General features: G+C 39.2%; 1 protein-coding gene across 1 annotated transcript in view; it reads right to left on the minus strand.

The window, feature by feature from the left end:
- fhod3b (formin homology 2 domain containing 3b) overlaps positions 1–27,396 on the minus strand; it is a 72,792-nt gene that overhangs the window by 4,923 nt on the left and 40,473 nt on the right. Inside the window, exons 4-21 of the mRNA XM_033981285.2 lie at positions 24,829–24,896; positions 22,988–23,093; positions 11,449–11,543; positions 10,943–11,054; positions 10,070–10,164; positions 9,553–9,696; positions 8,895–9,142; positions 6,456–6,527; positions 5,671–5,760; positions 5,361–5,495; positions 5,155–5,205; positions 4,402–4,589; positions 3,556–4,074; positions 2,549–3,450; positions 2,176–2,334; positions 1,489–1,671; positions 1,088–1,207; positions 143–304 (exon numbers count right to left, since the gene is read on the minus strand). Of these exons, the coding sequence (XP_033837176.1) occupies positions 143–304; positions 1,088–1,207; positions 1,489–1,671; positions 2,176–2,334; positions 2,549–3,450; positions 3,556–4,074; positions 4,402–4,589; positions 5,155–5,205; positions 5,361–5,495; positions 5,671–5,760; positions 6,456–6,527; positions 8,895–9,142; positions 9,553–9,696; positions 10,070–10,164; positions 10,943–11,054; positions 11,449–11,543; positions 22,988–23,093; positions 24,829–24,896 (3,449 nt within the window). The remainder of the gene's footprint in view (positions 1–142; positions 305–1,087; positions 1,208–1,488; positions 1,672–2,175; positions 2,335–2,548; positions 3,451–3,555; positions 4,075–4,401; positions 4,590–5,154; positions 5,206–5,360; positions 5,496–5,670; positions 5,761–6,455; positions 6,528–8,894; positions 9,143–9,552; positions 9,697–10,069; positions 10,165–10,942; positions 11,055–11,448; positions 11,544–22,987; positions 23,094–24,828; positions 24,897–27,396) is intronic.

Here is a 27,396-nt window from a genome sequence, read left to right on the forward strand (position 1 = left end):
CATATAATGGCAACATTTCAGTTATAATTATGCTACATTTCAGTTATAAGACAACAACTCTACTCTACCCTATCTAAAATTTCAATGACTCCGACAAGTACAGAACATCATGACCATTTATGTGTTAAAAAATAAAGCTAACCTTTGTAAGCCGTGTGATAGCTCCTATCTCGGAGTAGAGGTCGGTGCTGTCAGGAAACTTTTCAACCACGATGGCACAGGCGTGGTGCAGCAGTGACTGTTTGTGAACCGTATCCTTCACCTCCGGAACTTTCTCCAGGTAATTTAACTCAAATCCTTTTGCCTACAGAAGCATATGTACACCAAATGAGTCACAGACAAGTACAGGAAACAACCAATGCCTAACTTGTAGTAATTGTGGAGCATTTCCTCTTCGTCATACAAAAAAAGGCCTCAGAGTGGAGTGGATTTCTGGATTTATTAAGCTGGATTTATCAAAAACCACAATCTACTCTCAAAGCCCACTGACTGATTGTTCTACTTACCACTGTACGCCTAAAAACCACAGCAAATATAATCCTAACAAAATCTCCCTTGTTTCTTTGCCAGTTTTAAATGGCTTACCGTGAAACCCAAATGCAAACACTACTTATGGGAAGTAGCTTTTTTGATGTTGTTGACTAATGCTTTTCTCGTGCATGTTTGTCTTTTCATATGTCACTATACAAATGTATGTACAGTGTATAGGACAAAATGTGTGCTCAGTGAGAAACCACAAAATGTACTGAGACACAGTGAGGTTGACTATGGAAAGACAGTCAGGCAGGACATTCTTCTGCACAAAATGTTACTAAGTAAATATGTTGTGTGATATGTAAAATAATGTCAGAAGGACGAGGTGATGTTGATGAAAAAAGAAAAGCATTTCACACAGATTTTGAGATCTGTTAAAAATATAATATACCAGATGTAGTAAAGCAAAGTAATAAGTATCCACTGTAAAATGTATGCTATGTAAATGAAGTACAGATACCTAAAAATTGCACTTAAGTATACTACTGCTACTTTTGTACTTGTACTACTGTACCATTACTGCCCTATACAGTATGTCCAGAGAGATACTCACGTTTGTGCCATTCAGGAAATTGCCGATGGCAAGCAGCGTGGTCAGAATGTAACGGAGAGTCTTGTTTTTCTCTAACTGGTCCATTCCTTCTTTGAGATCCTGTAGAGGCTCAGCAACTTCCTAAAAAAAGATTAAATTAATGATTAACAACATTTGCAGACTATTTCTGTCTATTTAACAATGTAAAGGATTGCCTGTACAATTTACACATGCAGTAGTTTGTCTCTTTTGCCGTGCAAACAAAATAAAATAAAACCATTAGGAGGCTACCTCTCTAATCCCTTGTATATAATAATATAAATCTGACTAGCTGCAAGTTACTCAGAGGCTGTCTTATGTATATCTTATATAAGCAGCACAAGCCATGTCATTCTAACAGACAGGAGCTCTGTGTGTCTGACCTTCTCCATCAGCTCGTAGTCCATCTTGAAGGCCCACAGCTGCAGCCGCGCGCTCAACTCTGTGATGGAGGACAGGGTCAGGAGGAACTGCTCTGCGCTGCCCAGGGGAACGTCCGGACTCATCAGCTGGGCCTCCTGGATCCTCTGCTTTTCCTCCTCCGTCGGGATCATGGTCAGGATTTTCTACATTAAGAACAAAGAAGAAGAAAGGGAAACACTTGTGGGAGTGTTCTGTCAACTCTAAATGTCAAGAATTTATTTTACGTAATATGTCGGAGGAAATACGTTTCCAGCTGTGTTTATCTCAAATGTTGCAGGCTTCATACAAACCTGTGTGACAGGTGAACTCCCAACCTCACATTAGACTTCATGAGCAGATGGACTCATAGAATAAAGGTGAGAACGTTTCTCACAACTGCCATTACTGGACATGTTATATAACATGTAAGATGCAACATGAATCACTTCTGTGTAGAGTATATGGGTTATGTAGTAAAGGAAATTCACAAATGTTTCTCATTAGTTGAAATCAGTCAGACAGACGGCCAATGTAAAGGAACCAGACAGATTTTCTATAATTCCACCCAGATCAGACAAATCTGTAACTATAAATGTTATGTGGTATTTTTAGTGCTGGATCAAGTATATTTAAACAGTATTACAATGAATCAAGGTTAAAATGCATACCTCAATGCCTTCTTTGTTAAGAGCATATTCATCAAAGTTGAGGATAGCAGTTTTGATTGTGCGAGGGGGAGGTAAAACTGTCAATCCGATGTTTATGGCGTTGCTTCGTTTTGAGTCTAGAACAATGATTTCTTGTCGTTTTCCATCAACTGCAGCTTTCTATTAAAAAAAAAAAAACAACCACAAAAAACTAATTATCAATAATATTATGCTCATCCAACAGGTCTTTCAATCTTAACTAAAAAAATAACGTTACTTGGAAAAAATTATGAGGTCAGTGATGAAAAAGGTGCAAATTTGGATCTGACTTACTGATGATAAATCACTAATTATGTAAAACAAAACAACTGGGATGTTGCTGATGAAAGCTTACTTTAGTAACAGGCAGCTCCTTGGACTTAGACTCAAACAGCTGCTCCAGTTTGGATGTGTCCAGTTTAATGGGCTCTAGTTTGGACCAGAGTGAGTCCTTACAAAATTTATGGCTCTTGCTCTGCCAGTCCACGGGCCGGACTTCGTTCCAAAAAAGACGAATAGTCTTCTTCTTCTTCTGGAAGATGGGAACATCCCCTCGATAGAGCTGGGGAGAGGGTGGGGGCATGGGGGCCATGAATGGAGGAGGAGGGGGCATCACTTTACCAAAGATGGGAGGAGGAGGGGGGCACCCGAACAGAGGAGGTGGAGGGGGCAGTGCAGTGTGGTGCAGAGGAGAAGCAGGTACAGAGTCACCTGACCTCATCAGATTGTCCATGTCTAAAATGTCCATGTCGTCCTCGTCTCCTAGGTCTGTGAAGTCCATCTCTTTGATGCGGAGCTCTCGGGGTGTGGCCAGCAGCTGGTCCCAGATGTGGTCCGACTCTTTTTTAGGAGGTAGTGGTGCTGGGACAGTGGTCACTTTCTCCTGCGTCTGCTGCTGTTCTTTTAGGGTTTCCACCTCTGAGGGACAACCCAGTCCTTTGACCAGATCTCCAAACCTCTCTGCTACAGCTCGGACTGAGCCATGGTCCCGGTGCCCCACTTCCCCTTTTTTTACAGCCTCCTCTCGGGCTTGTCTCTGGGCCTCCAGGGTGGAGATCCTGCTGACCAGGCTGCCCACAGCGGGTACACTCGTCTCTATATCTTTCTCACACTTACTACTCTTTGTCTCATTCGTCTCAGGGTTTTCTTCATTGTTGTTCTCTGTTTGGGCATAAAGCATGTCCAGCATGAAGCGTTTATTACTGAGGATTTTGTCACAGTTTCCATTCACATCTTCATCACACTGAATCAGCTGACCTGTAACAATGGGAACAGGAACTGTAAATGTATAAAGAATAGACCACTTTAACATAGACAATAACATGTGTGCAAATGCAGTAGTGCATTATGTGACTTTAGTACCTGCTTGGATGTTCAGCCTGTCCTCGCGCTCCTCTCTTTCCAGGGTACTACTGGTGGAGGAGATGCTGGATGCTGAACAGTTGTCCTTTTCATTCACTTCCTCATTCTGTCGTTCCTTCTCACTCAGGAGCACACTGTCTTCCTCGTCTCTCTCCATCTGCTGCTCTTTCTCACACTCATCCAACTCCATGTCCACATCTGTCTCCACCACCTCTGCGACCTGCACTCCTCCCTCCAGCTCCTCCACAGTCTGGAGCTGCTCCTCTGGCTTTGGCTCCTCACATGTCTTCTCAGTTATATCTTCTCTGGATGTGGGCTCAACAGTAGAGTGCTGGCCACTCTGTCTCTCACAGTTACCCCTCTCTATGGTACTCTCCCGGGTACTCTGTCGGGTACTCTCTCTCTCCCGTGCGTCTGTGTCTCGAGCTGTGGTGGAGCTCTGTGTTACTCTTAAATCCGCCGCTGGACTCGTGGTCCTGGTCTGTAGGTCCAGACTTTGCTCTGAGTTGTGCTCGGAGTCTGCAGGAGAAATCAAAACAAAGTTCACAGGAACACTCTTTGTACGGTGCTATTTCAACAAATGCACATGATCTGATCCAGCAGAAACAGATTGTTTAAGTAAAACAGCTTTAAATTACTTCCTGTATGACTGATGGAAGCAAAAGCAAAGAAATCTTTTGAAGTAATCATTCATGTTTATTTTAATTGATTATGTCCTTTTGGCTTCTTCTACATTTCATGCAAAACTTGGATAAACAAAAAACAGAGACTAATATTTCTTGCTAGTTTCAGACTGCAGATGTTTTTGTTTTGTTTTTAAATGGAAGTCTGTAATACAGGATTTACCTGGTTTGGTGCAGGCTGTGGTGGCTGTGTCTTCTTGTGAGATGATGGATGGGGTGGTACTGCGCGATGCTGAGCGGCTGCCTGGTCTGGGACTTAAACACAAAGTGATCTCTGTTCGCCCTCTGAAGGGCACCCGAGGGTGCTCTCGCTCAAACTCCTCTGCAGCCAGTCGATCCACAGCCTTGTACCTGTTGGAAGATCTACATGTTTACATCTGTCTCGATAGTCTGTTGTTGCCGCAGTAACAAATTACATTTGAAAGCTCTGCTGAAGAACATTCTTCCAGTATTAAATGAATAAAGGTTCTGTTGTCACCATTCATGCTCTGATATTGGCAGAGACTTTGCTCACTGAATGGAAAAACAAAACCTCTCTGTAACATCTGGCACAGGCAGCATACGATTTTTCAGTTGGATGATTTGTCTACATTTTCTGCTAATGAGTTACTGTGGGAAGCATGAAGGAATAGTTTCAGAAAACACATTTCAAAACATTTCATGAGGAGAAATTCACCAATATAGTCTGTCCAAATCACTATTAAACACTTGTCTTGTTAACCTCTGAGCTGTGAGGAGGCAGTCTGTCTTCTGTGATTTGGTCTAAGGGGGGTACAGAACATTTTACATCTGCAACCAATTACAAAATGGAGCTAAGAGTGTTTTCACAGCTCCAAAGTTTTTCATCTACATATTTTCACACCATTAAAATGATTTTGTTTTTTTAAACCAATATGTCAGGTCACTCTGAGCCCACCTTTCCTCTCTGGCTTGTCTGGCCTCTTCCCTCTTGTCCACATAATCCCGGCTGCAACACAAAGTACATCCTAGTAAGCTTTGTTTATTTCTACACATGCAATTACATCTAAATCAGTTCAAATAAGGCAAACTATAAAAAGCTATGACTGTTTTTGAATAAAAATACTTGATCTGGGTTTCAGGGATGTGTAAAGCAAAACTCACTTGAAGCGATTTCTTTCTTCCCTCTCAATCTTCAACAGACGCTCTTCTCGTTCTTGGCGTCTTTTCTCTCTCTCTGCGGCCAAAGACTCCTGGTGCTGTCTGTACGATGAAGTAAGCAACCCTCCTAGAGCCGCTCTGCATGCCAAACACACAGGAATATATGACAGTGAAAGTAACTGGAAGTAATAGGTCTGTGTTTGATATAAATATGCGAGTGTATTTAATATATGACTCCTTTACTGTCAGACTGCAAGATTTAATTATAAATATGTATGGTATGTCAAACTATAAAAGGACTTAGAAGGCTGACCTGTCAGCTTTGGAGTCTGTAGAGCAGGAGGATGCACTGGCAAGGCGGTGGACAGGTGAAGGGGGAGTCTGCTGTTTGCTGCTATTTATCCTTCAACAAGAAAAACTACATTATAGCACATGATCAATCCAATGAAACCCAATGAAGACATAAAAAACAGGTGCTTCCATATGTCAATGATATCAGCTGCAGGAATCTGCTATGGGAATTCCAATACTGGATGAGAAAGAGCATGCCAGAAAAGCAATTTTCAATATAATATCCATATAAAGTTAACAGTGCAAAACAAACACCATCACAGGAGTTAAATTTGTGCTGGTCCCAAAATTGGATAAATGGATAATGCATTGCAATTTAGCATACAATGAATATGCAGAGAACTAAACACTAAAATAACTGACTACAGTGGCCCTAAAGGGAAAATATCATGTTTTTATATTAGCAAAATGGAGCTGAACTGTTGATGGGGATTCTTGGCTCATTTTTTATTTTTAGAAATTTTTCCAAAATAAATATGATCTATATACATTTATATAGATCTAAATGTATAGGAAACATTCATGAAAATATGGCAAACTGTATGGTAGTAAAGCTAATTTTCAGCTTTCAAAAGATCCATGGGTGAAATAAATAAGAACACAAGATCCACTTATATACATCCGGTACATCAGTTGTTATATCATAAATGCATATGTGCCTATATATGCATAATGGTTAAAAACTAGATTGTTATTGTGAGTTCATCCTTATGTGAGCTGTGCCCATGCATTAAGATCTAGCCTTACCTTTCAGCCCAGCAGGGCTTTTTAGTTGTTAAAGGTGTACTAGAGTTGTTTGCGTGAGGTGTTTCTGTCACACTGAAGATGAAAAGCACAATTAGAAAAACACACACAACATCCCAAAGATAAAGGATAATGAGTTAGTCACAGATATAAAGATAGGGAGAGGTAGGAGGGCAGCAAGACCACGCAACTCTGTAATAACCACTGAACTGGGAAAATAATAAAATGTATTGTTTGTATTTCAAGCTGTTACCCACTATAACCAAATATGTGGCAGCGCTTCTTTTGATGTTTTTATTACAGTCATTTGATGGCATGAAATTAAGAAGGTAGATTGACAATATTATTTGATGGTGTGTAAAGCTTTGTGCAGTGCAGCAAAAAGCAAAAAATGGGATAAGTTTTTTTGAGGGCACACACCAAAGGCTATAGTTCCTCTGTTTAGGAGCGACGGACACAGGAGTGGAGGTCCTGCTCTGGACTTCAGGGACACTTGGCCTGGGCACGAGTTGGGCCATACACTTAAAGCTCAGACACATGCTAGCTGCAGCCGCACTGCAGGACAAAGTACAAGAGACAAGGAGGACTAACCGGGAGAATGAACTGTTTTCCAATGGTAAATGAACTTCTGATTTATTTAAAGGTTTCCATACTGCTTGATTTTTTAATATACAAATGAATTAGACGTCCAACATGTGAATGTTTCAGTCTTAATTTAATGAAAATAAACAAATTAGACTTTTAATGAGTGCCATTTAACTCAAAACATTTTCAAATTTCTCCAAAGTCTTAACTAATCTCCAAAGAACATTGTTATACTACTGCTGTAGATTTGCACAAAAACAAAAAACTCTAAGCTGACACTTGATGATTTGAAACTATTGAAAATGTATTATATGCCCAACCCTAATTATCACTATATTCAACATTAAACTTGATGGATACGTTCATTGAAGCGCTCCAAACTAATTAAAAAACAACAACACTGCATTATGAGAAACCTTTGAAATAAATGACAAAGCGATTATGGGAGACTATAATGGAATACTACAGTATCAGGGAACACAACTGACCCAAAATACCTGTGTTCACCCTGACTACTGGACTCAATGACTGGGTGACTTTCAGCATCTGCATCTTCCTCCACCTCCTCCTCCTCCTCCTCCTCCTCATCATCATCCTCATCATCATCCTCCTCCTCCTCTTCCTCCTCCTCATCCTCCTCCTCTCTGGGGTTGAGAGGAGGGGTAGAGGATCAGCAGTAGGGAACAGAGATTAAGACAGACAACATGAACACAGAGCAGACAATGGATAGACATGGGCACTTAGAACATGCAGAAGGCTTGTAAATAGAGTTAGTAGATGGACAACCATGCCTTAGAAATGGTGATTGTTAATGGACAAAGATGATAAAAATTAATATAAATTCCAATTTCATCACCAAAATGACAACTAGGACTAACATGTAGGAGGTACGCTGTGTATGTTGCACTGTTCTGATCACTTGTGTAACTTCTCTGGATCCAATTAACAATAGAGAGACCAGTGACTTTCAAAGAGGCTGTAAATTCTTGTAGTGAACCGGAACAACCTACTCCGGTTTCAGATGACCAGCTGGGTTTGATCAACTTTACTGGTTGGCGTGCTACTACATAGGTAAAAAATGCACAAAAGCAAATACTGATAGCAGAAAACATGGTTATTGAGATGAAAAAGCCCATCTTTGAGTAAAATTATATCACCACAATATTTCATTACCTCTGTGTCACACAAAAAGTTGTACTCAATATAAATAGTTGTAATGTGTCAGCACTTTCACTATTGTTCCACTTGTTAGCAGGTGATGTGATGGTTTGACATTTGTTAATTTGACATGGTAATTATATTCTGCATTATTTTTCTGCAATATATAAGCTTAGGAAAACTGAGCCACAAAATGATCTGGAGCTTATAGTACATGCCTCTGTGTCGTCACATTTAGACTATTGTAATAGTTTGTTTTCTAAACAAAAAGGAGCTGTCTTGTCTGCAACTGGTCCAAAGCTCTGCAACGAGGATCTTAACTTGCACCAATAGAAGGGCTCACATTACCCTTATTCTCAAAGCTCTTTATTGGCTTCTGGTCTCCTACCGGATACAATTTAAAATTTTGGTGCCGACTTTCAGAGCCTTGCACTCGTTTTCGGACCAGAGGAGACCATTGTAATTGTGTGTTATTTTTACGTGTTTTAACTTGTTTTTATAAAGCTCTTTGTGACTTCCCTGTCTGTGAAAGGTGCCATATGAATAAACTTTGCTTGCTTGCTTTGCTTTATGAATGTGCCAATCAAACTATTTTCCTGTGTAATCAAGTACTACTCTATGGACCTCAAGATAATTACTGATGTTTTGACAAGTGAGTTTAGATCACTCAGACCCATTTCGCTGATCTGTCCCTCTCACCTCTCACTGATGTCCTCCACTCTAGGACCACCGAAAGACAAAAAGCCGGTCCCGTGCGTGTAGGGGCTGCAGGGCGATGCGGGGGCAGAGGCATGTCCTCTATTGTTTTGGAGTGAATGTCTCCGACTGCGCCTCCGCTCTAAACCCCGCCCTTCTGAAGTGCATCCCACACTGGCCCGTCTGCGGTCCTTACGCCCACTCGGGGGTAACTGGGTCTCCTCATCACCATCCTCATGTCTTAGCACCATCTGGGAAAGAAACATAGGAAACGATGAACAACGGAAATATAATTGGAGAGGGAGTAACTTCTGTCTTATTATCAGTGACGTCATTTTTTTGAGGGATGTAATAAAGATGAGTCAAACTTTAATTTACAGCACAGTGGTAGCATAGTTGTTGAGTTGAAATAGCATTGTAGCTGGGATATCAAGGGATAATGCATATTGCAGCACTGTTTCCATAGACTACCAAGAAAATACTAAACTTGTTTCCTAGCAATTTACGGTGGGTTACGATGACTCATTACGATGATAAAATGTACAATAAATAATGATTCCATGTGTAATTACAATTAAATATTTAGACTTTACACTATCATGCTATTACCGTCCTTACCAAACAGAAACCCAAGCAAAACATACTTGGTGCTGCTGCGTACCTCATAAATGTTGAACTGCTCCACCAGGTCGAGGTCAGTGCCCTTTCTGCTCAGGTGTCTCTGGGCCAGAGCCTCCAGGCCCTGCTCCTCTAGACTGTCCACCACGTCATAGTACGAGTCCTGGTCTGGGAGCCCCGCCAGCGTCTGTCAAGGCCAAGTATACAAACAGGGAGCTATGATTAGTAAAGCTTATGAAGATTTCAATATTTAGTTGTTTTTTTAAAGATTAACTATCTCTAAATCGATGCATCATTGCAGACAAGATTTTCTAATAATACAAGAACGTGCATCTCAAATTCCATTGTGCAACTGAAATGTGTCACTTATTTACTAAAACTCTAATAGCATTGTTTACAGTTGATAAAAACCACAAAACCAAAAATAAATACATAGCTAACTTTAATGAGTCTGTAGAATAAGTATGGCCCAATGGAATACATATTGAGGAGCTCAGCATAGAAAAATTACTTATATTTGGAATAAGAACTTTTATAAATAAACAAATTTGTGTACTGACCTTATTGATTAGAGTCATGGCGTAGACCAGCAGTTCTGTATCCACGCCATCCTTCTCGTCTAAAATCTCCATTATATTTGACCAAAACTTTGTTCCTATGGCGGCACAAGACACTCACATTATAACAGGCTAATAGCATTACACAGGGTTTTCCAGCTTGCTAAGTCATCTCGGAGCTCCAGATCAGTCTCTTGCACTTTCACTGAAAAAAAGCAGTGGAAAAAGCAGAGGCGACTTGATCTCTAATACGGAGACGGCAGAGTCAAGTCCATTTCCTTCACTCCGGGAGACACTGGATCAGGTTTACTTATGCAACAGTAGAAGGGATGAGACAGAGCTATACCAGATCCCACTTACAATACAGGACCCCCAGTAGAGTCAATGTGCATAATGTGGAGCAGGTAGGGACATGGGTAATTGAGAAAGTCATGCAGTGTGGTTCGGTTGCATGGGACATTTAATCTGAGTAGTGAAAAACGAGAGGAGGAGTGTATAGTAATTTGAACACTGGAATCTCTGAATATCTAGTAGTAGCAAGATTATATTGTATTTCATTGTGAAGTAGATGAATACTATTTATGGATAAAGCACCCGGTAATATTATAAGTTTAACATTTATTGAGTAAAGGGAGGATAACTACAATCCACTGCTTCTCTTGCTATGTTCCCACTTCCTGAGTTGGCCCCGGTTTAGTCCTGATGTAGACTTGGCTTGGGCTTGTTCTAATCTTGGTTTATTCGTGGTCTAGTCCAGGTTTAGTTCTGGGTTTAGTCTTGTTTAGTCCTAATTTTGATGTGTGTGCAAGTGTGAACACAGCCTTAAGTTACTACCCAAAATATACTGCTAGAACTATGACTTCTTTAGTACTTTACCTCTTTTGGCATCGACAGTGTTCACAGCCTGAATGAGCAGAGCGGCATTGGACTCGGTGTACTCCACAAACACCAGCAGCAGTTTCAGAGCGGTCTTTACCACCAGGCGAAACTACACAAGAAAAAGTACACTGTTTAAGTATATTAACACACTTCACACTTTATTGAATTACATGATTAACTAACTATCAATGCACTCACCCAGAAATATTGATCAAAATCAGACCTATGCACAAAGCAGTGATCCCATATATTCTCCAATGGATAGGTCACTTATTACGGTTTCCAAATGAACTATCATTTTTTAGTAATGTTAATAAATGTGTACCACTGATTTAACACACACTATACACTGAATTTCTTAGTGATTTACTAATAGGCAGAACCACAGTCTGACCACTAGAGGGCTGAGGTGACCAATATGACTGCAAGCTAGTTAACACTGCACCTTACAACTATTTCATTTAACTTTTATGATTGGTGGATTATATCTAAAATGCATTTACCTTTGACCCAACCAGGGAGTACAGCCACTGAACTGTTTCATTGTGTGATATGAGTCCATTCATTCCATCCACGTACAGCATAATCTGCCCAAGAGCTGCAACGCAAAAGAGAAAATATTAGGATTTTAAAAAAATATATATATATGAATTTTAATATATGAATGCAAAGGTATGAGTCAACAGGTATCAGGGTACAAGAAGTACACTTTCCAGTCATCATTCATCTGAGGCAACACAAAAGGATGGAAAATATTTGAACTGACGACTTCCCAGGATGTGAACATCACTTGAGTAACAGGATACATAAATAAGATATATAATAAGAGCCCTGGGATCTCACTAGGGGGCAGTGAAAGTGTGCAGATGATGTGAGGGGAGGGGGGCACACTGCCACACGGAGGTGAAATATGGACTGGCTTCTCAATGGCTTTATGAATGTTTTTAGCTGCTTGGTCAGCGGGGTATTGGAAAGAACTTCATGAGGTAGAAATAGAACAAGACAAATGCAATAAAATAGCTTCTAGAAATAGTGCATATATACTGCACTAAAAATAGTGCAGTATATTTTGGCAGCGGGGCTGTGGTGTCAGAAATGTTCTTGCTTTTCTTAAGTGGCATCAAAGTGTGAATGTGGTGGAGAGAAGTCAGGATCCTCATGTGCAGCTTCTGTATTTATGATGAAAGTTTGTAAGTTAAAGCCTTAAAAGAGCTTCTTAATCTTGGGTTGATCTAATAATTCACCCACCAAGCTCTTTTATATCAAAATTATTTCACTGGCAACATTATTGTTTGTTCAGTTACTAATCCATTCTGGCTCAGGGATGTGGAATGTTCTGAACTTGCAATATACAGCCTCCTAGACTTAGACTTTAACATTCTTATTAAAACATAAAACAATATTAAAGTGAAGAATGACGGCCCTCTGACATCACTGCTACAGCCTGTGGTTGACCACATGAGCTACAAAGTGCTCCATGAAATTCTGCATTAGCATTAGTTGTGAAGGCAGAGAAAAGTGGTCATCACAGTAAGGCTGTGGTTTAAAAATATTGGCAAGAACCTACCATTATTTTTATCTGTGTTATATGAATTTGTGCACTATTTAACTTTTCAGGTGGAGAGTCAGTCATGTACTTGGAGATGTTATGGCGTTGCTTGGAATCTTCCACAGCATGGCATTTAGCGTATTTATCTCCATGCATATAAGCAGGCCAAGTTATAGGTCAGATATGTGCAGAGAAGACCCCACTTACAGTAAGAATGCATGCTGTTCAAGGTATTATAGAGCAATAAATAAATGCAAGATAGAAACGTTTAATGGCATATTGTGGAACATTACTGGCCAAGCAATATCATATTACTGGAACCCCCACCAGAAAAGTTACACAGAACACCTTTAAATGCTGATTATATTATCATCTTTTCACAAAAGTTCTTCCAGTTGTTTATCTGTAGAAGTTCAGTCTCCTGGTTTCAGCTCATGGCTCTGGGAAAAACAGCTTTTATCTTGGCGCTGCACCTGTGGACTGCACTGATGTGAGAGGCACGAGGAATGCCCACTGAAAACATCAGTGAGGAGATAGGTGTCTGTAATGAGCCTTTTAAGAGCACCATTATACCAGTCTACTGCTTTTGAATGTTCAGCTGCTGACAGATGAGATGTTAGCGCCCGCTCCCTCCCTCCCCCGTCATCCTCACAACGCAATGACTTTGGGATCATTTTGACATGTTTGCATAAGACATTTTTAAAGATATTGCTGATAGGTAGAGATGACTTTATACAGGCAACTCCCAGCCAAGTCAAATAAACTCACACAGGAGGGGCGTATCATATGTAGATTTAATATAGAGGACAGTTGAGATAGGGCGAGGATACGATACTGAAAAACAGCTATGCCCAGACCGCATAGTCATTATCCATTTACTCAAAAGTGCTGCTTCATAAAATGTCTCCCAAGTATAATTTAACAGGAGAAACAGTTTGATTCCCACATATTTAGTTTGCAATGCAGACAAAAAATGGAATTCATTATGTGCAATGTTATGCTACAAAATAGCTTTAGGAAATGTTTAATGGTGTTTAAACAGCCACCTTTGTGAACCATTGTTTCCATAAACTTGTGGTCAAATTAGTCATGCAAAAATCTATTCTGCGTTACCTTGACCAAGATATTATACAAGAATCTAAATCTCGGTGGTAAACAGCGTCCAGACCTAAGGATTTGTTTTAAATTCTCCCAAAGACACTCATCAATAACTCTGAAAGAAGGTTAATAGGAAGAACATGTGAGTGCTGAGGCTGCACAGGGCAAAGGCTGGTGCAGAGCCAAAAATGTGCATGGGCCTCCATTCAAGTAATCAAGATCAACTGTGCACCATACCTCACACACAGTACAACAATAACAGGGCTAAGTCGCTCCGAATGGATGTCACGTAAATGAGACGCTGGCAAACAATACGCCGCCTTCAAAGAGCAGTGATTAGAATTTAAATGTAAAGCCATTATGAGCGAAGGGGGACGAGGAAGAGGAGGAGGAGGAAAGATTAAGGCCTGAAAAAGAAACTTGGAAGTGTTCAATGAGTGGTCTGGGCGTCTGGAGAGCACTCTCACACTCAGATTCAAGATTCAAACTGAGATGGTCTATAGACGCAGAACTTCACGGTATTGGCAGCACAAGTGCAACAAAACTTGTTACTTTTACCACACAGCTTTACAACAACAAAATCTTAGGCGATGAAAGACAGTAAAAAATAACTAATAAAATCAAATATATATATATATATATTTTTTTTTGCTTTTAACCTTGTTATATTGTTAAAACAACTCCAGACCAAGTATGTTTTTGATTAAGGGCGATTCTCATCAAAAACATATCTGGCCTGGAGTTGTATTAGTTTCATTCACGCTTGTTTTATTAATCCTTTTTATTAGGCCACATTCTCTCTCTGCTCAAATCACTCTGTTTGAATTTTTCCTAGATGGCTATGTCATAGATCAGAAATAAAAGTCTCCTGCACTATTTTTAAGTCCATAAACCATCACTAGGCTCATTCTGTAATCATTATTTTCACAACAAACGCATGGCTCTATTCCCACATCCTCATTAAGTCATTTTTTAAAAGAACTTTTCTATTTTACAGTGTTAGATAATTCATTCCATCCAGGTTAAAGAGTGGGTCAGGCTGCAGACAGAAGGGAAGTTCTGTTGGATGAAAAGCTGAAGCAGAGTGAGATGGAGAGGTGGTTTGTTCAGGGCCTTTTGTGAAACCACAGCTATTGCCTTCAGAGGAATGTGCCGGAAGGGCTGCTCCTGACCACTGTAGAGGTGAGAAGTGTGGGCGCCTGCAACTCATTTAAACCATAGAGCTGGGATAGATTTGAAAAATTTGTGGTGCTGGTCTGGTTTTGAGTCAATTTTGTACAGAAAGACTGGCAGAAGTGTGGTGGCTAAACTGCAGTTACAGCTCCTACACCAATCAAACACTGATAACTTTGGCAAGGAGGGTGAGGTGTTTTACCCAAGGACACAAGTGTGGGATTGGAGCGCAGATCAAACTGTAAACAACCACTAAGCACCATCACCACAAAATTACATTAAGATAAAAGTTTAAACTGAGATATTTCCACATTTAATTAAATAAATAGTAAATATAAACCCATGGCATTTTATTTTCTTTTTTTATTGCAACTGTAGGACGTTATGATAATTAAAGGTGCACCATGTAACTTTTATCATGGAGAGACTACCAGTTTGACTCCATGGAGATGTTGTTACTCTGTCTAGCATGTTCTACAGTATGGGATTAACCATGTGCAAACAGGTAACACCACCAGGTCAAGTTACAGGGCAGATCTGTGGAGAGGCGACCTAAGGCTAACAGTAAGAATACATGTTTTTCCAATGTATTTTGAGCAATAGAAACACCAGTAATAAAATAAACACAAAATATATAACTTTACTGCTTTACTCTGGCACATTTCAGAGCAATATCTCCATGGGGATCAGCAGGCAATGGACCACCATTAGAAGTTACATAGTGCCCCTTTAAATTTAGATATTCTTTGGTTGTCTTGTACTGTAAAATCATATATATACCGATATATACACACACATACACACACACACACATATGCAGACAGATCTTTAACAGCAATTCTTAAAGTGGATAAACCCGTCCTCGGCTTCTCCCTGACACACCCGTCATTCCCTCAAGATCCATTATTTTGTTGGACTTCATCAAAACTGGGTCAAGCTGCACCATTTGTTTTAGCTGAGCTTTGAGAGATGATCCAAATCCTCACCTCTTACTCTGCGCTTATCTTGTTAAGTTGTGCATTAGCAAGGCTCAGTGTTCGGAGTGGGCCTCCCTGAGCGTACACATACTACCAACAGTCCGGGCAAAATATTTGAAATATTTTACTGCCCATAGCAAGAATAGTAACTGCAAACATATAAACTGAAAAATTATGGAGTTAAGGATTAAAATGTTTATTATTTGCTTTATAGACTTTGCACAGAAGTAGTTAAGTGTTGTTAAATATAAAACAGGTATAATGATTTAGTAACGCCCAACATCCCTTCATATTGTCACATACCAATAACACATACAATAAATTCACTGATTTACTGTTGGTCTATATACCAAACTTTATTAGAGGGGAAAATTCCACCTCTTACTGGACATAAACAGGATGAGACAATTTCAGGTTTAGCTAATGACCCAGGCTATTAGAGTCAGACACAGGGGCTCTGCCAGTCCTGCCGTACCACTAAAACCATTGCCAAAGTAACTGCGTAAATCTGCATACAGTAAACCAAGAGGAGCGAGGAGGCGCCCACCAGCATCTGACAAGGTTTACAGAGGCAGCGCAAACAAAACTCCCCACAGACAGCCAAATAAAACTGTGAACAATAGAGCAGCTGATGAGAGGCGCTGCTGGGGTAAAGCAGTGTGTGAAGGCCTCATCAGCACCAATCATTTTACAAACAAGAGGAAGGTCTGTCTGTTCATGGTATATGCGACATCTTGAGGACGTTTTCCTATTCAAAAGATACTTTTTTTTGTGTTAAATTGTCATTATGGCATAGACATGGGCGATATTGACAAATCTTGACATTTTTTTCATAATCTCGATAATGATATTCAGAGGATCATTCAACAATAAGGAAAATTTGCCTATAAATGCCTTGGTTGAGGTATCGCACAAAAAAGAAAAGCAGAAATATCAATTTATACTCTTGTTTGGGAGATTGCACTAGATGTTTTGTCTCTTTTTGAGGTCATGTTTAATAGTTTTAATTATAGACCATATGACTGATATTCTAATTTTGTATATTTTCAAAACAACTATTGCGATACTAGAAATGTTTCGATATACCTCCCACCTTTACTATGGCAATGGTACTAATTCTGTTACAATTCTGAAACTTATGAAGGGTTTTAAGTAAATAATTGGGCAACACGAAACTTACGTACTATAAAAATTTACCCTAAAATATTGCCTTAAACTACTCAAATCTAAAATTTCAAACTAAGCCACAAAAACAATAATCAAATAAAATTCTAGCATTTATTAATTGCCATTTCCAGAAGATGTCTTGAATTTTAAACATAACAAGATTACAATTTTAACTTGTTTTAAGTAGCTTTTTGCTTGGTCTACCATCTGGCCAAATACAAGTCATTAAAAATCAAAGCGGGATACTAACTAAAATCTGAGTTTGATTATGTCCAGTGAGTGAGGGGTGGTGTTCCTGTGCCCTGCTCTGCTCTCGTGCAGAGGAGGGGGGATGTAGGTCAGGCAGGTGGGGCTGGATTGGCTTCAGATGTGGTCGTTCACGTGAGGAGATCCCAAAGTCTGTGATTCTGAGGGGGGCACAGGGCGGAGCGTGTCCCGTCATCCAGACCAAACCAAAAACAGGACAACACGTGAAGCTTGCAGTTCACTCAAAGGTTGTCTGGCACTGTGACATTTTGAACCCTGCCGCAATTAAGCACGTTCCAGAAATATGTAAGTTGTAATATGCACTCTTAGTCCATGGATTATGATATTTTTACAAAGCAAAGCCAGTGTATAGGCTGATAAAATTTTTGTCAAATACTAGTCTTGAGTGAATAGAGATCAGACATGGAAGAATAAGATAAATCAAAACCTGTACTGATCTGTACTGTACATATTACAACGTTTCACATATGAAAGTGTTCACATTTTAGAGACATTTTATTGTTTGACTCTACTACAACTACGATTACTTCTACTGCAATACTACAACTACTACGGGCAAATCTATACTGAGACTGTGTCCTTTTAAAACCTTGGTACTGCCAGGCAAAGGTACATAATATTATTCCTGAGTCCACAGTTAGCAAAGGTGGGCAATTATTTCTTCCCTGGAGCCACATTCAAATCCGGGCATTTGGCGGAAGCCTGGACCAACGCGATCATTGTTTTATTTTATTCAGTTTGTTCAATTCAAATAACTTTATTTGTACCCAAGGGGAAATTAAAAGGCAAATGGTGTAACAGACGCACATTTCTATGATCTTTTCTCTAGCTAATATCTATTGGTACAGTAAGACAATCAATATAATCAAACCCAAATCAGATTAAAAGAGACCAAGGGCTGCAAAATGTCCAGCTCTGGTCTCTATGGTGGTGATGCTTTAGCTTTAGCTGCAGGTTGTCAAGTTCAAAGGGAGAAAATGTATAATCAGTTTTGTTTTTTTTTATAACTACGAAAGGAAGTTTTACTTGTGTGCAGCATTTTAACTAACTGAAAAATGTTAATTTTGCAGTGTTGGCATGAGATAACATTCTGTATTGAGAGTTGAAGTGAATTCCACTGTTTACATTGTTTTTTGTTTCTCTACATTCATAATCTTGTGAATCTTGTGTTATTTATGTGAAATATTTTAGCTGTTTACATTTTACAGAAAGTTTTGGCCTCTAGAGTAGAGCATGGTCCAGCTCTGAAAACATCAGCGATTTCCCATGAGATCTTACTACATACCAGGCATCACATTTCTCCTGCTGCACAAGTCTTCCTGGAGACCTCCTCCTCACTGCTCAACATGTGTCAGCAGTTCCTTTGTTGACTATATCGGAGTTTCACTTTGCCCTAGGATTTCCACTCCTCATTCACCTCCCCTTATGTCCTTCTACCCTCTACTTGATCACACAAACAAGGAAGTTACAGCACCTGTACTAGACCAGATTCTACAAATATAGCCCAGACAGGAGTGGAGCATTTATCCAGACTATTGGCCAAAGCAGACGGCAACACACTGTTTCCTATGCAAGCGTCCAACTTGCACTGTTAACTTTAGCGAGCCTGGTATTTCACTTAACAAAAGTAGGAGCTCTGTTACACAGCTTTGACTTTTAAAGAACTTGTCCACAATGGCGGTAGTAATGTCCTCTTTTCAAATGTAACGCAATACAACTTTGCGACTAGCACTTTGTTCAACCGGACTTAAAAGTGCAATTTGTGTTTATTGATGTATAACATTTTACGCCTCAACACACAAAAGACTGCCATAGAGACAGAACACAATGAGGTCTTGTGTTCTGGGTTCACTAAGACACTAAAAGTCGAACTGAGATTGCGAGTGGGGGCAAACAGTTTAAAAAGGCAGTGAAAATCATCAATATATCTCCCTTTGCGGTTCAAGTAGAAATCAGGAAGTCCAGGTGGTTAACTTATGGCAATATAATGGCCATGTTATTGAAAACAGTTTGACCAAGGGAGACGAAGAGATAAAAGCACAAATGATATATGACCGTGAGTTATTCAAAGCAGTAAGAGTCTTCACAATGTAACTCCATTTTCCTCTGCCAGCTATAAATCTGTGCTTTTTGCCATGTATGTAATTGCATTCAAAAAGAATAGTTACCTGTTTTGAGATAAAGCTGTAGTTTTTTGTAAGATATGAGTAATACGTTTTAAAGGTGTACTATGTAACTTTTCTGGTGGAAGGTTCACCATCTGCTTGTTGCCTTTATGTAGAGATGTTATAGCTTTCAATGGAATATTCCACAGTATGGCAATAAATGATCTTTTTAGCATTTTTTTCATTAGGAACGTGACTACTTCTTACTATCTGATCTGCTCATCTCCATAACGGGCAAGTTTAATGCTATACTGTGGAACATTCCAAGCAAAACAAAGAACATCTCAAGTCACTCTACCAGAAAAGTTACATCATGTGTGACTCACTGGATGAAATAATCCATTATATTTTCTCACAATGCTATGTTTAACCTCCAAAACGGGTCTTACGATATTTTGATGTTCCACTTTTTCGTTCGAAACAGCACTGCACTTCTGCAATGTGATGTACTTAACAAAAACATCAACTTTAATTTGGAGATTCTCGGAGACGGTGTGTGTTGTGTAAACAGGTAGAAATGGTACAGCCTTTCAAAAGTGCCAACAGAGAAAGTGTAGCTCAAAACAAAGCTTATAGAGAGGAATGTCAGGAGATTTCAAAGAGGGGCATAATTACTTCAAGTCAACTGCAATTGGTCTGGTTTAATCCACCCAGCTCACAATTTTACAGCCGCCAATTAAAACCTGGTGGTAGCTGTTAGTTTTGGTAAACACAGAAAGTAGAGACTGATCCACCAAAATCTTGTTATACACTTCTTTAGCTTGTTCCTGAGTTGTTCATCTAAACGGAGCAGGAGTGTGATACTTAAACTATTCTGACCTTTCGCACAAGCTGTTTTCATTTAACAGGCTGAGGCAACCCCTGCAGTCTGTCAACAGCGTTTAGTTATTATGGCTACTGGTGTTGAAAAAAAGTTTGAAAATGTATGGACAGGCACAACTGACTAAAGGGAAAAAATATAGACTTTTTAAAGGAAATGCCAGATTGGACATAACTTACTTTTAATACAGTTGCCACATTGTCTGTCACACCTTATTAAATAGTAATAGTGAACTGGTAGAAGTGTGTTTTGTGCCAGTGTTGGTTTATTAGTTTATTTGTAAAGTAATTTAAAAAAGAAAATATTTGTAAAAGTTGACAACACAGAAGATAACAGTTGATGGAAGAGTTAACAAGTTTGTATTTTTGTAGTCGTACATGTCTTTACTCAGTTTTGTATAGTTTTGTATATGTTCCATGTCTTTTCCTTGTGTTCCCTGTGTCTTGACTATTTTTGTCCAATTTTCTAACCGCACTTTAAACCAAATATACATAAAAAACATTTAAATTTAATTGTAGGCTATTCAAGGAACAACTTTCTTTTGATAACTTGCCTGTGGCCCAAGGTTTTAAGATGTGTTGCTGGCTGCTGGGAATGAGTGGATTTTAATGGTTCTAACACATACTGTGTTGTTTATATTACTCCATGAGTCTATCCCATACTTTTTATTCATTTACGTACATTTACAGTGTTCTAATCTTCCAATCTTTTAGAATAACACTTACATTCATTATATTATGAAAGAAATTCTAATATTTTGACTAGTGATGTTATGTTTTGTATTCCACTTCCCTGGCTGTGTTTATCCATGTGCCCCTCCAGATGGCACATTGCCCCTAAAGGAATGACCTCAGCTCCATTTAGCCTGATGGTTTGATAGAGGTGCACATAGGCCCCCCACGGGCCCCTCTGATGGGCTGAGGCCAGGCCTCAAGTGCTGTGGTCCAGGTGTGAGGGGCCCTTCAGGGGACAGCCACCCGCCTTCTGCCACATTATAATGGAGCACTAACTGGCCACAGACATGTTTGGGGGTCCAAAGTAAGGACTTGTTCAAAATGTGTAGATTTGTTCTCTGTTCTCATAAATTTGTATTTATTAAAATTATTATTATGTATGGAAGGACGTACAACCAGGTCCAAACCAGGACTCAAGTAGGACCAAAAACATGAACTTGGAGTCATCTTGAGACATTATTTTTTATAATAAAATAAGACAGCTTTGTCTGTATCAAATAATGTAAAAACAAGTATTTTACTTATCCCAAATACCAAAGAAAGGCAAAGGCCTAGATAAATGTCTACACAGTATTTATAGTCAGGATATAAGTGCAGTAGTCACTTGCGTAGTCTGTGAAACTGTGATGTGGGACCATGATGTTTGTAAAAAACTTTACAGAAATAATAGGCTGGAGCACGTGTAAATATATATGTGTCATATGATTGATTTTGATCATAAAAGCAAGTGAAATGGTCATGTCCAGACCTTTCTAATGCACAGCAGACAGTTGGCCTCAAAAGAGCACATTCCTATTTGCTTTTTCTAAACTGCCCCAAACATGAAAGACATTACAGTGAAACCTCCCACATGTGAAAGGCCCGAGACAATTATACCTTCGACTTTCTCTATGTACACGTGTGAAAATGAGAGGGTCTAATTTACTCCTCCTTTGGGAATCCTCACCGCATCCAGCAGCCAGATCTTTATACACTCCTGACACGTCCATGTGTGCTCCTCAGCTCACAGGGAGAGTGATCTACTGCAGCCCCTTTCCTCAGCTGCTCCGCTCACAATTAGGTCAAGAGTTGAAACAGGTTTAGAAAAGGGCTTCTGGGGGAGATCGGGTCTAATTGGAGTATGAAGTTTGCAGACACACCGACGAGGCAGCACGTGCAGGAATTATTTGTTTAGTGGGGGAATACAGTAAGGAGGATTTTATTACCAGCTACGGACACTTTTGAGATAACCTGTGATCTTTGATATTTTCTTCTCAGGGGAAAATGAAGGTGGGGTCTGAAAAGGTGCATTCCAGTAATTTCTATAGGCTACATCTTCTCTATAGGGACTGAGATTTTGGCTCCAGTGTTACTGTATGATATAGTGAATATACAAAGACAGAACATTTTTTAAATCCTGTTTTATTTTGTATAATTTTGCTCTTGTAATTTTCTGCTGCAACACTGCATTACCAGGGAATATTGTCCAAAATGTATATGTTGAAAAGTCTTTTAAAAATGCAAGGGCCCTATAGATGAATTATAAGAATACAACAAGCATGAATGGCTGTTTAAGGATTAGAAAAATAATGACTGTACCAAAATTATAGTGTGATTATGGTGTACGCAAATAAGTATAATAGCAACAATCTTGATGTTTTATGTAAAGGTGAAGAGGTAGAAGAGGGGGAAATTAGTTTTATGATCTGCAATATCCTGCCTGTATTTTATTAGCCAGTAGTCAGTGCCCCTCACGGCAGGTTGGGGAGTGGACACTTTCTTGTAGACACTTGAACTACGCTTAAACCTGCTTAGTCCTTCTTCTATCCCACTGACCCCCGCTCGTGACCTTTCACCTCATCATCAGGGGACAGATAAATTAGGTCGTTGTTAGACTTTGCAGAACTTCTACAAAATCCAGGTCACAAATTTTCAGCTTGTTTATACATTCTTAATGTGTGAGGGTGAGAAGGAAGGATCATCAATTTACATGGTGTATATAAGCACATGTGGTCCGGGATAAGTGAACGGAAAACATGGGGTTATGGGGTTGATTAATGACCTCCTGGATTGGCCCGTGCTCTGAATGCGATGTGTGAGAAAATGGACGTACCCCTGAGGATGTAGTTCTGGTAGTTCTGGTCGGCCTCAGCTCCGACTTTTATCAAACACGTGAGTCCTTCTGCCACCACAAACTCATGGACCAGGTCTTTGTCGTCCTGCAAAACAAACACATATTGTGAAGAAAGAAATCATTTGTGGGTCTTTGTTTTTGTGTTAGAGGTGCACTATGTAACTATTCCGGTGAAGAGACGGATGGAGATGTTATTGCTTAGCCTGAAATGTTCCATAGTCCTCTCCACAGATCTAACCTGTAACTGTTACGTAGTGCAACTTTAGTTTAACTCTTAAGAATGTGAGAGGAGGAACTGATGAAACAGAAACACTGAGCAATTGAAAAAAAAATCCAAGACATTCTTGTAGTAGTAATTTAGTTATTCGTTCAGAAACAGCCATCCATCTATCCATTTTCTTCCACTTATCTGGAGCCGGGTCTAAGCAGGGACTCCCAGACTTCCCTCACCCCAGACACGTCCTCCTGCTCCTCCGGTGGGATCCCAAGGTGTTCAGAAAGAGCTTTGTGGCTAAATAACCTGCACATTTATGCCTCCACTAGTGACCATATCTAGATCTTGCTCTTGAGACGGCAAGATCGAGTCAATCCCTTTGTTAGGGTCTAGGCTCTGCAAATTAGCTACAATTTCCGCTACATACTATATTTAAATAAAACACAATATTTCAGATTTAATGTCTTTTACAATATGTCAATTAGAAAACCATCTGCTTCCCCCATTTCCACCAGTAGCTTTGTAATTTAAAACAACACAGAGGTTTCTGCACTATTATGAAGTGTATACAGTAGGTTAGTAGTCAAATGCGCAGTAATGGACTCTGCGGGGAGCCTTAACTTCTGTATGGACATGTTGTATAGACCTGTGATGGAGACTCCAGTCATTTGGCAATGTTTCTAAAATCACAAGATAAAATATAGAAACGACAGCTTGGAGACTAATACATGCGCTCAACACTTCTTCAAGTCAACTGAGGACGCATGATTTCATTTTCATATGCGATACAGTTATGCTGTTACTCTCAGCTTTACACGCAAAAAGTCGAAGTGAAATACAACCAAGGTATTTTCATGTGGTATTTTTTCAACAAAGTGTAGACTTTGCAAGTAGAATGAATTGCATGTGATAACATTAACAGTATCTGAATTGCTGTTATAACTATCCAACTTCTTTAGTATGTTTGAGCAAATATTTCCAGTCAATTTGGTTTATTTTTACCCTATATTAAATCTAACATGCAAACATTCACATCTTCTCCAGGTTATCCAAGCCAGCGCTGTAAACGCAATTAAAACACAACTTTAATACCCACTTCCTCCTGCTTCTTTAATAAGAGCAAAATTGAAAAAAAAAAACTATACTAAACATGTTTAAACAAGTGCAAAGCAAGGTCTAAAACAGGTCTTGTCTCCTACTAGATGAATATCCATAGTTTTAAATCCAGACATGTGTAAAAGTGTAAAAGTCAAATGGATAGTCTGGTAGTGGTGTGGTAATACTGCATAGAATTAAATTAAAGCTAACTGTAAAATCTGCATTTCTGTAATAGCAACCCACTTTCATTAGTAAGTTTGATCAACTATTTCAAGCCAATTTGATTTATTTTCACCCCAAATTAAATCTAACATGCAAACTTCCACACCGCCCTCCCCTGTCCAGGCTCTCCAAGTTAGCACTGCACCACTGAGTTCCCATGTCTGTTTGTATCTGCAGGCTAAAATCTGCCTATCTGCAAATCTGATTGTTGAGTGAGTGCAAATTAGTGCAAATAGACATTACCATAAAGGACCAAATCACTGTGTCTATGTAAATTAACTATTACCTGAAATATCTGCTTGAGGGAAAACAGGGCTCGGCGCAGCTCCCGTCCAGTGGAGTTGTACAGCTTTTCTGGAAAAAGAAAAAAAAAGTTTAAGATCAACCATCAGGCACTGTCATAATTCAATGTTTTATGTAGAAATATTATGTAAATGTTTAAACAGACATAGAAGGAAATGTGTGGTACAGTTTGAGCTCATTTGTGGTTCATTAGCCATCACTGAGCGTTTTATAATCACCACACATGTGTAGCATGGAAAAGAATTGATTCAACGGCCACATTTGGGTTGTCAAAAACTCAAAGCACAGATGTGAAATGATGCTAAAACTAGTATTGAAACAGAGGAACTCAATTGATTGAGTATTGACAATGAAAAAATACATAAGATTGACCAATTTTAATCTTTCTTTAATAGAACTATTATAAGGCCACATGGTAATTATGTACAAACTACCATTATTTTGGGTGAAAATAACATTCCACTGTATAGAAGAGGGTATTATTAATTCCGTTATCAAAAAGTACTGAGCCTTTTGCTTACGTATTAGTATTAGAATCAAATTTTAAGTTTTATTATCAACATACATATGCAAACCCAGTTGTTACTTCAGTGTAATTGTGATAATGACCACAAGGTGTCAGTGCTGGGTCCAGTGTTTTGCTTGTTCATCACTGCTGCCTGCACTCTGACTCAGCAAAAGCCCTGGTAGCACTGCAGCTCCACAGCACTATACTGCAGCTACTCTCCTATTCTGTTATTGCTGCACCACTAGTCTGAGAACCGAGGCACATGCACAATAAACCAGTATGTCTTGGCCTTAATCTGCATATCAATAGCAAACATGTCTAGTGTCAGGAAGCTGGTAGTCTTTACAAACAGCTGGTGTTAATTCTATTCATAAGTGTGAGAAACATAGACAAGTGTGCACTCTCGGGATCAGGGTGAACAGTCCTCTATTCATTGATATTATTGGCCTCCTCCTCCTCCTCAGTAAAGAGAGAAAATCTTCCTTGTGATGAGCTGAGAAAGAGGAGGAGGAGGGATATGACGGCTGAGCGCTTCTGCTACAAACATGCTTTTATCATAAAGCAGGTGGTATGTGGTCTTTGAGTTAAGATCTGCATAAAAACAAGACATAAAAGGTGTTTAATTGAAAATTCAGATGCTCGGATCAGGTTTTAGCATATTTGTCTGTTGCTCTATAGTTGATTCATTTCCTTTCACACATTACCTGCTCGTTGGAGGCCTAACAACTAGAGACAGCAGAGACATTTGAAAAAAACACCTGCATCTCTTTGGATAAATACTTAAATCGAAAAGCCCTTTTGTGTGAGACTCAAAGGCTAACTACTCTGCCACTCTGTATGATCATTAGCAGTAATTTGTGATAGAGATCAGGATTGTGTCGTTACATTTCAGAGTTAGGCTAATGCTAAAGCAATAGAGGTTTTAATATGCTAAATACAACATGTGACGTTCATTCAGAAGTACAATGTGAGGGATTTCCCAGTGGTGACCAATCTTACAAAGCTTGTTCCATATTTTTTTATTTACTTTTTATTATTTTTGCTAATGCATCTCTATGATCATAACATCACATTTTTGCCATTCGATCCCAAGCTCTATTGCAACCTGCATGTAGACTGGAACTAAAGTTGTCTGACGAGTTCTCAAGAGAATTCAGACAAGAAGCATAAACGTGGTAACTGCAACTTTCAGAAATCTCCAGTAGATATCCGTGTCTCATAAACAGCGTGGCTAATTTGCACTGACGTTTCTATTGGCACTTCACTCCTTCATCTTGTTCACTGCGTGTCTGACAACCAACAGCTGAGCGCAAAAAAACAAAACACCAAACTTCTACAACCAGGCAAGCCGCTGGCAGCACATCCTCTAGGAATAAATCCACACAAGTCCAGAGGTATTAAGACGGGAAACGTGCTATACTGTTGATTTATGCCATTATAAATAACAGGAAGGAACTGTGAGGCAGAACTTCTCAGCTGGGCCCCTGGGTGCTGGAACTCCCAAGCTGAGATGTCACAGTTGCCAAGTTGGGATCATCATTCAAACCTACAATGAAAACAGACCTAATACTGTTGTTGTATAGCTCCCTGATTTTATTAACGACCTATATTTTAATATATACTGTGTGAACTACTGCACTCCTGTAAGTCTGTCAGTTTCTATCTATAACATTATGGTGATTTTTATGTGTTTGTACATTATTGTGGTGGATTTTTGATATTTTTTGAGATATTTCATAGTCAGTGGAACAAGCACCAGTTGTGTTCTAGGTATGGAATAAACATAATTGATTCAAATAACAATTAATACAACTATTTATTTACAGTTTTACAAAATTATTTGTTATGTAGAGTGAAAGTTCAGTTATGTGTTGTTCAGAAAAAAACAAAAAACAAAACTAAGTTAAAAGTTACGATACTATAACGAGCATTGTATCAAAAGTAGTTACAACTGAATAGGTACCGATAGTGAAAATGACAAAGTTGGATCATTCCTGACTTGTTTTAGAATGGTTTTAAAAGTGTTTATCAGAACTAACATGA

Source organism: Periophthalmus magnuspinnatus, chromosome 16 (genome assembly GCF_009829125.3).
Source record: "Periophthalmus magnuspinnatus isolate fPerMag1 chromosome 16, fPerMag1.2.pri, whole genome shotgun sequence".
Taxonomy (NCBI): Eukaryota; Metazoa; Chordata; class Actinopteri; order Gobiiformes; family Gobiidae; genus Periophthalmus; species Periophthalmus magnuspinnatus.